The sequence below is a fragment of the Parambassis ranga genome, chromosome 10 (assembly GCF_900634625.1).
Source record: "Parambassis ranga chromosome 10, fParRan2.1, whole genome shotgun sequence".
Lineage (NCBI taxonomy): Eukaryota > Metazoa > Chordata > Actinopteri > Ambassidae > Parambassis > Parambassis ranga.
In genome coordinates this window covers 20,731,354-20,743,095 of record NC_041031.1, presented here as the reverse complement: position 1 = coordinate 20,743,095, position 11,742 = coordinate 20,731,354, and the positions used below count along the sequence as shown (strand labels likewise).

Sequence of the window (11,742 nt, the reverse complement as noted above, 5' to 3'; positions counted from 1 at the left end):
AGCGGTGACCTCATGAAGTGGATCTCTGCATCAAATTGTTTTTTTTTTAATAATTAATTGAAGGTCGAAAGCAAAAGGACAAAAGTCCCCAAAGGGAGAACTAGTTATAAAGATTAACTTGGAAGACATCATGGAAAAAAACTCCCAGGTAGTTAGTGACGTGTCACATAAATGATTGATGCCTCAGTGACTGAATACTGAATCAATAAATGCATCAAATGTCATCCAGCTTTCTGTAAACCAGGTGATTTGAAAATCACCTGGATGGCATGTCACAAGCTCAAAGTGCAGAATGCAAAGTTCTTTTTAAGCTACTAAACCAAGTCAACATTATTTTAGCATTTAGCATTTTAGCATATTTAGCATCGTCACGAGAGAAGAGAACAGAAAGTGCTAAAATACAGCTCTTCTGTGTTTTAGGATACATCCTTACAGCACCCTCTGATGGACCTCATGGGACTAAATACAATAAAATAAGAATGGACCCTGGATTAAATATATGATGTTGCATAATTAACGTCATCATAGAGCCACTTGTACAGATAGAGTATAGATAGATTGATCTGTTGTAATGTTTGTTTATGGCAAACATTGTGTGTGGTGAAAGATGCAGCCTAAAATGATTTGTTAAACTGGCACACATCGTATGTGTAATCCAGGGTCAAGCTTATACCAGATCATTTAAAAAAAAGTTCAATCAAGGTTTTATCATTTTTATTTTTTGCCAGCTAATTTTCTCTTTAAAAATGATCAAATATGCCCTCTGAATTGGAGTGTATGTTACAGAGCCTGCAGTCCTCAATGGAAAAGTTTAAAAGTTTGCAGTAGACTCTCTCCACCTCTCTCTCTCTCTCTCCCTCTGTGTGTGTGTGTGTGTGTGTGTGTGTGTGTGTGTGTCAGTTTGCCTCCTCATGGCTCATTTCCATGACGGCCTCTCCATAGGCTGCAGAGTTTTGTGTACGCTCGCTTCTGATTGGCCGGCAGGGCTGTCGCGCAGATTTAAACTCTGCTCTGATTGGTCGCTGCCTTTAACCTGCTGGGCTGTGTTTCTTATCGAGGCTCACTCTTTAAAAATCAGGGACGCACATGCACCGCTCCTTATCAGGCTCTTCTTCTTTTTCTTCTTCCTCCTCTTCTTCACTTTGTGCTGAGACGCTCTGGGAGTTTTTCATTGGCTGACGGACTGATGCGAGGCTGAAGAGTTTCACTGTGAAGATGCAGACCTCAAAGGTTATTCGTTTGGATGATTTTATTGCGGGATGGATCGGCGGTGAGTGCATTTGTGATCTTTTTATTTTCAGTGTCTGCGAGGGTCAGAGTGGGGGGGGGGTGTCTGTGGAAAAGGTTGCAGGCAATCTTTCTTGGCTTCTTAACTCATTGTTATTTAGACTAAATCAGGATGCACACATCCAGAAACAGACACACACACACGCTCTTTAGACGCTACCGTTTGTGCACAGCGGAAAGTTTTCTGCAGCCCCTCATGCATCCACATCCATTGTAAACAATGGAGAGTCCACCTCCACCTCCACCCTCCGCTTTCCCACACTATTGAACGCCTCTGTTGGAGTAAAGCTGCAGGTTTGATGAGTCTGCTCCACGCAGAGTTTCTCTGCAAAAAAAGATGATAAAAGCCTTCTAAACTAAAAAGAAAAAAATCTTTTTTAGGGTTGAATGCATGCAGGAACATGATCCACCACTAGGGGCGCTGCTGCTGCTGCAGCTGCATGTTAGTTGCATAATAAACAGACAAATGTAGGCCCCCAACACTGGTGGCTGTTGTCCAGTAGATAACAGCACAATCTCCTCTGTGATGAAAATATGATGCATCCTTATGTAACAGAACAGAATAGAATATGAATTTAATATCAGTGTTCAAAGTGTGGGACAGAGACCACAGACTGTTGTGATGGATCAGAACTACAGTGTGTTCCACTGTAAATACAAACTCAGACTGATAGCAAGTTTAAAAAGTGCTGATATGTAATGTGTGTTCCTTAAAATGTTTGTCACATTCAACACACAAAACTAAACCTAGGTAAAACAGTGGCTCAAGTGTTCATTCAGTTTGTGATGAATGGGACATCTTCAACTTGGATGACTGAGAATCTAATTTGTTGAATGGATTTTGAAACTTTAATGCATCACTAAGTCAAAAGGTGCTGAAATAAAATGACATATCTGTTGATTTTTTTACTTCTTGTTGTTCCGTTACCACTGAAAATAAACAAATCTTTCCTTGTGGATGCAAACTGCTGAATCAAGACGCCTTTCGTTGTCTTGGGTGAATTAATTAACGACAGTCGTTAGGTTAAGACATGCTGTGTTCTGCTGGAACCCAGACTGTCTCTTTCTTCATTGTGTTCTTGTGACAACAGAACTTCTTTGTTGGGGCAAAGTTCTCTCTTTGTCTGGCTGTGAATTAAATTAAAATACGACTGTCGTTTGCTTTTGACCCTTAAGGATAAAAAGAGAGAACAAATGAAAAGAAATACCTGACCGTGCAGACTCGGGGAGCACAAGAAGGTTTAAGTTTAGTAAAATATCTTTAAAAACATTAAAATGGCAGAAAATAACAAAGGGTTAAAAAAATGCTTTTCCTTTTAGCCTCACTGTGGTTTCACAGCTTATCTGTTGTAACTCATAAAGGTTTATAGTCAGAAATGCACCATCCACAACAAACATCTGCAGAACTGATGTCCAGATTCAGATCTTTATCGGATCCTCAGAGAACAGTGACACCTGTGGCCATTACATGAACTGCAGCCTGCATCCGCCCGCCCCCCCCCCCCCCCCCCCCCCCCTGTTTGTAGAATTAGCCTTTTGGCTGATGAAACAAAATCAGATCTAATCAAAGACGATAACTTCCTGGTTGGAACTTTAATGGGGGCATAGAAGACTGTAGTTCTTCAAAAGATACAATGCCATGGTGTGTGTGTGTTTGAAGGCAGTGACACACACACACACACACACACTGCACAGAGAGCAGAGAGGGACAGGAGCAGAGGGTTAATAAGGCCACAATAGGCCGTGTTCTCCTCCGAGGCCCCATCATGGTGCCCAGTCTGACCTGCTGAACAGACACACAACAGCACACAGTCAGTGTTTATGCATCTGTTTGTTCTCCTTCAGTTTATGCATGCATTCATGTGTGTGTGTGTGTTTTTCTTCTTTTGGCTGCAGGAACCTCCAGTGTGGTTGTGGGCCATCCGCTGGACACAGTGAAGGTATTTAAGACCTGCAGCAGGATTCTCTTGAACTTTTTCTAACCATCATGTCCTGATTATAGTTAGAAAGCAACAAGACTCTTTGGCTGCATTTCCAAACAGCAATCAAGGCTCATTCGTCATGTTGAACACATTTAGTTGTTTTTTCTGGATAATTCAAAATAATGATTTTTTTTTTTCTTTTCAGACACGGCTCCAGGCGGGGAAAGGCTACAAGAACACTCTGCACTGTGTGCTCACCATCTACAGGAAGGAAACGGTACACATCCATTTCAACTTCTTCTTCTCTGTCTCTATTCACTGCACTGTTTAATTCCAACAGCTCAAGCTGTCACACAACAGAGCTGTGTCCATTTCAGGTTCTGCATCCTTTGGTAAATGCAGTATACTGATGTGTGCAAAGGTTGTTTACATACAGTATATATGGACACTGCTTTGCTTTAAAATGGCTCCAGATTTCGTCACAGCTGCACAGTATTTATTGCAGTTCCTCCTGAGTTCCTCTGTAGAGTTCATCCTGTGACTGACTCCACGTTTTTAGAACCGACTGGACCTTTGTGCTGGTCGTGTAGCTTAGAACTGCGATGATCAGACATCTCTCTGGAGTTGCACAGAGGGCGGGGATGTAAATAGTTTTGCGGTGTGGTATGTTAAAGTTACACAGAAAGAGAACAGCCTGGAAAAGATTAAGGAAGCGGTCTGACTGAGATTGTTGGTTTTTTAGTCCCAGCTAAACATAAAGTGCATCCAGCCGGCCTCATTAACTCCTTAGACACCAACATTTACATCATATAAATCCCCTTAAAGAACCAGTTCTGTTGTTTAACATGTTAAAGCAAAACTTTTTGTGAAACCTGATTGAACTTCTGAAGAAACAGTCACTTTTTGCTGAGTCTGAAAAAGTGTTGCTGTCCTTGTGGCTGTGCTCTGATTATGTAACTTTAGCAGCACATTCCTGCTCCTCTCTGTGGTCAGAGGATTTATTCTGGCAGCAGAAAGCTGCGTTTTAGCTTCAACATATGTCTTCCTAAAACCCAGACTCCCCTCCTGCTATAAGAGAGTATTTTCCACAGTAAAATGTGTTTTTTTTCATTGTGTGCATTGTTGCTCTGAGCTGAAACCCTTCAGAGAACACACACCAAAACCTTCAGTTCTTTTTCTTTATTTCTTTATCTTCATTTCTTTCTGATCTCTGTGATTCGCAGGTGGCGGGGTTCTTTAAGGGCATGTCCTTCCCTCTGGCCAGCATCACGGTCTACAACTCAGTCGTGTTCGGCTTCTTCAGTAACACTCAGAGACTTATAAGCAAGTATCGCTATGGCGACGGGCGGCATCCCTGCAGCATGTTGGACCTGACGGTGGCCAGCATGTTGACTGGGCTGGTGTCAGTGGGCCTGGGAGCGCCTGTGGATCTGGTCAAGATCAGACTGCAGATGCAGACGCAGACTGTTCTAGCAGGTAAATCAGTAACAGCCCGACTGCAGCTTCCGTAAATTTAGTCAAGACAAGGATCAAATCGAAAGAGAGAGAAAATGGATGGACTCAGAGGGTCATACTGGCCAATCAGAGTGTCCGTCATATCATGAAGCAGGTCATGGTCAAAGAACCGGAACAGACCGGAAAGGGGCTGGACAAATATGTGACACAGTTCAGAACGCACCGTTCTGTGATAAGACTGCTTCAGTGTTCAGATTTCTAAACATTTTTATCGACAAAAGTCCAACTGTCCACTTACGTAGCGTCAGACACTGTTCAAAGTCAGGCCAGGGTTACACATCAACCCCACACTCACCCTCTCAGTACATTGTGTTTCCAGTATTTAGTTAATTAATTTGTAATAATTTGAATGACTTTGTCAAAAAAGAAGAAGAAAAAACGAAAACCTCTGCAGTCCATGCAGCTGAGAAGCCATGATTGAATTACTGATTGAGTCATGTGACTAGAAACATCGTGTTTTATGAGACTAAAATCTATCTTCAGACTTTATGTGATCCTAGAACGTTGGAGCTGTCTGTGTGTCTGTTAAACAGTAACCTTATAAAAAAGCTGAGGTCAGAGCACGTTGATGTGACGGTAAAGCGTCATGTGAAACATTTACAGGTGTTTTATTTGTTTACAGTGACCGCAGACCTCACCTGTCACACCTGTGATCATGTGAGCATTTACATTTGTGTCTTCAAAGATGCACAGTGGCCTTGACTTTCAGTGTTTTGTGTGGAAATAATATCTGAATATCTGGTTTTAAATCTGAGACTTTTTGCATGGACAGAAAATGCCCCAAAAATATTAACTCACAGACAAACTTATGTGTAAATTCTGCTTTTACAGAGAACCTACACTTTGCTGGAAACATGCCTAACGGCACCAACATCCCTCTGCGCTCCGTCAGCATCCCCAGCCAGAGACTCTACCGAGGTCCCATCCACTGCATCAGCAGCATCCTGCAGACCGAGGGCCTTCAGGGCCTGTACAGGGGGGCCGGCGCCATGATCCTGAGGGACGTCCCTGGATACGCGCTCTACTTCATCCCATACAGCATCTTCTGTAACCTGCTGAAGCCGGACGCCACGTCAAGTCCCCACCCGTGTTCCATCTGGCTCGCCGGAGGGCTGGCAGGTAAAAGTCTTAAAAGTTCGACTTAATAGCATTCCTGGCATAAACGGCACGCTAACGCTATCAAGTCTCATCGCTCATTGTATGCCATGCAGAGCAGAGTCAGTCATTATGTCACAATGCATAAAATAACAATGATTCTTTCATGGTTTCACATGTAACCAGGAATATTCCCATAGCCACAGAGTGCATGTAAACGTCTCACTCAGAGCATTGCTTTGACCTGAAGAAGACATGTCACGGAGGTCATGATGCTGTGGGAGTTCAGGCTTTGTCAACTGGTGGAAAACGCCCAATGCAAGCTCATGATTTGAAATCTTTAACCCTTTATGAGCAACAACAGTGCATCTGTCAAAGATAATCAATCATAAGAACATTCAAATTCTGCTTAAAGATAAAGAAAACAAACATGAATTAGTACTGTTTTATTGAGTTTTATCCATTTGACTCTTCTAATTGTGACATTTAAGACATTATATATAACCTCTAGTAACCTATCTTGAAAAGTGACTCACTAACCTCCGCTCCCGGTTAAATGAAAGTCATATACGACGTGTTAAAGGTTAATAAATAATAAACACTTCCTTCAGAGTGTCAGTGTGTGCAGTCACAGTGAAACAGGCAGTACAGCTGCAGATTCCTCAGAGCAGCAGGAAACTTCCAGCTAAAATCAAACTGGTATGTATTTCTTGAATAAAGGCCAGAAACCTCTGTGGGTCTGTTAGTCTGCAGCTCACGGAACAATGGCACGTTTTACTCCATGATTCAGTCCATCTGTTGCCGTTTCTTATTTCAGCAGATCAGATTTATGAAATAAAAAAAAGCTGAAGCTTGAGCCTATGTGTTGATGCTCAATATTGTATCTGAACAATCAGCCCGGAATCAGAATTTCAATAGAAAAACATCATGAAAGATGTTTTCCACCTCGGTGAAACATGCACTCTGTGTGTATTCTGTCTGGAGTTGGTGGGGTAAAGATAAATGTTTCCTCTGAAATGTGTAGGTTTGCTGATGCACAGAGCAGAAAGGGGTGTGTAAGCTCACAGCCAACCACACGGCTGCAGATGTGTGTGTGTGTGTGTGTGCAGCGTGGATAACCAGTGTGGGCCCTGTGGGGTTTTTTTTTTACAGCCTTTAAAATAAAGTTTTTAAGCTTGCTAAATATGGATTTTTGTCATGTGACTGCTGCTCTCAAGTGAGTCACTCATGGCGTCCTAGTTACTCTAAAGAGAGCAGAGTTTTTGGGCTTTAAAGAATCTTGTTTGTGCAAACAATGTAATTTTTGGATTATATATATATATTTAAAATTAAAAGCTACTTGTGATGCATTCAAGGACCCTCAGGAAGCCAGGCAGTTCTTTCTTTTCTCACAGTTTAAGGCACTAATCTACATGAAAAAGTACAAAGAAATGTTTCTGTTGTTGTTTATATTGTTTGAATGTGGAGCTAACGGCTAATGATTGGCTCTCCTCAGGGTCCATTTCCTGGGTCACAGCCACGCCGGCCGACGTGGTGAAGAGCCGAATACAGGCCGACGCTCTGCGGCAGAGGAAGTACAAGGGAATTCTACACTGCATCATCCACAGCTACAGGACAGAGGGAGCACAGGTGAGCCGGGGCAGCTCTTAGAAACGTGAAAAAGTCTAAAAAGTGCATCATATTTGGGCACTTAATAACATAGAATAACAAAAAAAACAAAAAATGCCTTTCCAGTTGGATTTGTTGCTTCTCTCCGGCTTCCAGTACAGTGATGCCTTTATTAGTTTGTTTACCTGGAGAGAATCTTTATTTTCACATTGGCTGCTAACTCTTCTTTCCAGATGGTTAGTCGCTAAAGGTGAAACTCTAGAAAACAGTGTACGCGTCCTTTCTCAGAACTCCTCCTGACATCCAGACGGGGGCCCGATCATGCTACACGTTTGGCAGCCATCCAAACACGCACTACTAAAAACAAGCAAACTCCTCCAGTCTGCTGGATGAAAACATTCAGTTTACATCAAACCTGCTGCAAGGGACATGCAGGGACATGCAGGGGACCGAATCCAGGCCTGCGTTCAAAATGAGGTTACAAAACAACAAGCTAGAGCAGAACGGAGTGATCAATACCTGAAGATGATTCTGTGAAAGTGGACTCACAGATCAATACGTCAGGTTATTACAGGACATCGTTCCCCAAAGAAAAAATGAGCACAGTGCATTTTATTTATCTGACCAGACTGTGTCCTGTGAGTTACCTGAATTTAACAATAAAAATAAAAAGTGAAAAGCTAATTTAATTTTATTTAACTTAATATGATGTATTTTATTTTTTTATTACTTAATTTCCCCACAGGGATTAATAAAGTAAATCTTAATCTTTATTTTTACATTAAAATATAAAAGGAAATTAAAGCAAAAAGAGAAAAAAAATATTTTCAAATTAAGTATTTTTATGTTCAAAAAGAAGGAAGAAGAAGAAGAAGAACTTAACAACAAGGTGAAAACAAGTCTTGTTTCCTGAAGTCTGGAGAGAACCACAGGGTTGCCAGGCAACCAGTGCAGACTCAGGAAGGCACCGGCTCTGGAGCCAAACAGCAGTGTAGCGTGCACATCAAACAAAATGTTGTTGTTTTCCTGTTTGTTGCTTTAAATATAATAAAAACCTATTTTTCTTTATGTGCAGGTTTTCTTCCGCGGAGCGTCGGTAAACGCCATCCGAGGCTTCCCGATGAGCGCCACCATGTTCCTGACCTACGAGCTCTCCCTGCAGTTCTTCAGAAGTCTTTAGGATGAAAGGAGGCAGTGAAGGAGTCACACTCAGTTTGTTGGTAAATTAGACGTTGGACACCAAAGTCGCCCATGTGCAGAGTTAGAGCAGGTTTAATGCTGAGCTCACAACAAAGACTGAAATGTGTGTGTGTGTGTTCCTTTTGTGGCTTTTTGACAGTATCACACTGTTAGCAATAATAATTAGTAGAAAAAAGAAATGTCACAATTAACAGCAACTTGTGAAAATGTGTATCTAGGTTTTCACATTGATGCCTTAAAAACCAATAAGTGCCAGTTATTTATCCGTCAGAAGACGAAGCTGAGCTTTTATAAGTCATGTTACAACACAAACAAATGCACATTTATTTCAGATTTGATTGCTGCAGATTAGATTTTATTTGCAAGCTTGTGCATGTGATCATAATGATTTTACACATTTTAACTCATACTCAGCAGATTTAGAACTTTTTTTTGCGCCTATAATCCGAGCTCGCAGCGATCTGCTTGTGTGTTTTTAAAGTGAACGTGCACGTGGACTCCATGTGCGAACCCGTTGTCACGGTCCATCGTCGTATTTCTTATATTAAGAAAAGTGAGTTTTACAAGTTAATTTTAACTTCACATTAACATTTCCTGTAGTGCAATAAAAAGGTTGAATACTGGAACGCAGGCCATCACGGTGCAGTTATTAGCATTTACAGTTCATAACACAGGTATCATTTTAAAACATGTCTGTTGTTCCATTTTTTTTAATCTACTCGCCCGAATGCCTTTAAAGTGATGTCTTGCAATTTCCCCATTGTGGGACTAATAAAGGTTTCTTAATCTTAATCTTATATTTTAAATGTAAATAAGTGTAAATATAATAAGTGCCGGTCCAGATGATGGCGCCTCAGAAGTATCTTATATGTACATAAATACAAATTTCTAAGCACACATGTGAGTCTCTGTGTCTTCCCTGAATTTGCTCTTCTCAGAATAACACGCCGCCGCCGCTCATGTGACCGTGTGTCATGTGATGACTAGCTGCTTCCAGATAAATGACTTGTGGCCAGATAAAACACTTCATGACTCCCACACGTGGCTCCTGCCTTTGACCTTCTGCCTGCAGGCTGCAGATAAGGCCGTAAGGTAACTGTCACAACTACTGTAAACTGTTGTTTGCTTGCAGTTGTGATGTTACGCAGTGGCCACTAGAGGGCGACATTTACTAACACAAAGTGATCCATTTATGGCTGGTTCATCATTCCATTAGCAGAAATTAGACATTTGACATATTATAATATAGGTATTGATTACACACATTGTATTTTATTTTTTATTTTCTAATGTAAAATGATTTAAAGTCTCACACATGCAGAAGACAAAGCTAAAAAAATTATATTAAAAGGAGCTGTAAGGTGCTGTCACTCAGGGTTGATTAGCGCCCCCATGTGGACATGTTGCAGCACAATATCTTTTAAGCAGTGCAAGGGACATATTTGGCCTATGACGCTTCACACAGTAAATATTTTACCATGTGTAGTTTTACAGCTCCTATAAAGCAGTTCGTCACCTATGAAAGCTCCTGACAGCTACTGTGCAGATCAGAATTTGGTCACATGGGAGTCAGTCCCGGCCTCCTGTAGTTGAGATGAAGATGTCCATATTTTTTTACTCAGGTTTTCTGTCAAAGTTTGAGAGGGAAATTTCTGTTTACATCAACAAGGAGATAATTAAGTAAACATTACTGGTTATATATGAGATTATTTTTCCCTTTATAACAGTCTTGTGTTGACTCTTAATGAGCGGAGGCTAAACAGCAGACCAGAGGGCACTTCAAATGTAAATGAGAGTCTGCTGTTGACAGGCTGCTTGATGAGGAAGCCAGCGCAGCAGCAGCAGCAGCAGCAGCAGCAGCAGCAGCTGGGGTTTGGGTTGAGGTTGGGTCAGGCCATAAATCAAGCAAAGCACTGACCTGCTGTAAATTGTCACAGCACCTAGAAGCCCCGTCTTTGACCTTGGAGATTCAGATAAGGAGGTCAAGGAGGTAACAGCTGAGCATATAAGATTTGCTCTCCTCACTCCGTCCTGCCTTCCACTCACAGCTATAATTTCTTTGCCTCGCTCTGTCATCAGTCCGTCTCTTCTCTCACTCACTGCTGGACCCCCATCATCCATTGCTGTTTCTTCCCGCCCCCTTTTCTACTTCCTGCCTCCAGTTTTAGTCTAAATGAATGTGATTTTCCCTCCTGGCTGTGACCCAGTGCAGCTGAAGGTCCAAACCCTGCATGCAAAGCACAGGGAGGCACAAACCAGACCAAACCAGCCCAAATAACAATGATCTGCATGCAGGAAAAGGTCCAGAAACATCTTAGGCCACCTTGTTCTGTTTGTCAAAGCACGCCGACGGATCCATCCAGGACTTTAGTCAGGGGACGATCCCTGATGGCAGAACCTAGGACACATTACATTTCTCTGATGATGATGAACTTATGATTAGGTATCCTTCAGCGCCATCCTCAGGACACAAAGCGTAGTCGGCAAAGAAGCTCACAACGACCAAAAAGTAAAGGAAAGACTGAGCATAAGCGTAAGCATGTCAGAGGGTTCCATAGTGTAGTGGTTATCACGTCTGCTTTACACGCAGAAGGTCCTGGGTTCAAGCCCCAGTGGAACCACTGTGTTTTGCCCACTGAATGTCCCTTGAGGATCAATAAACTATCCAGCTATTATCTATCTGAACCTGTAGAAAGAAAGCTACTAACGAGAAAGATGGCTAACCTCACAGCTAAAGTCAGCCAAGACAGATAACTGCACAGCTGATGTTCTTTCCGGGTTGCTGAAGAGGGGCTGTGCCCTGGCCTGGAGGATGCTGTCCTGCTCCTAGCAGAGGCCTCAGCTCAGCCTATGCTGTCATGATCACTACTGCCAGGGGTCGACCACTTGGATGCGTTCAGGGCGGTGTGACCATATGTATTTATAAGCATAATATTTAAGTAAGTTATTTATTAGTTTATATTGTTTTCATCTTAGCTTCATTGCCTTGCCTTGCCTTAATTTAATTTAATTTAATTTAATTTAATTTAATTTAATTTAATTTAATTTAATTGTGAAATGTTTTTAGTTTATCTTTTCATTTTATCTTATGAAATGATATTTAATTATTTTGTTA

At 41.7% G+C, this 11,742-nt stretch overlaps 1 protein-coding gene and 1 non-coding gene across 2 annotated transcripts; both read left to right on the top strand.

Annotated features, from left to right (window-relative positions):
* Window positions 1-1,057: 1,057 nt before the first annotated feature.
* On the top strand, window positions 1,058-9,526 carry slc25a48 (solute carrier family 25 member 48). Its single transcript, XM_028416822.1, has 7 exons — window positions 1,058-1,270; window positions 3,184-3,227; window positions 3,415-3,486; window positions 4,433-4,685; window positions 5,556-5,843; window positions 7,315-7,448; window positions 8,503-9,526. Exons 1-7 carry the CDS (start codon window positions 1,216-1,218, stop codon window positions 8,605-8,607), a joined length of 951 nt encoding a protein of 316 aa, XP_028272623.1. The 5' UTR covers window positions 1,058-1,215; the 3' UTR covers window positions 8,608-9,526.
* A 1,649-nt stretch (window positions 9,527-11,175) lies between these two features.
* On the top strand, window positions 11,176-11,248 carry trnav-uac (transfer RNA valine (anticodon UAC)). The gene has a single exon. It is a non-coding gene; the product is annotated as a tRNA-Val (tRNA).
* The last annotated feature ends 494 nt before the right edge of the window (window positions 11,249-11,742 follow it).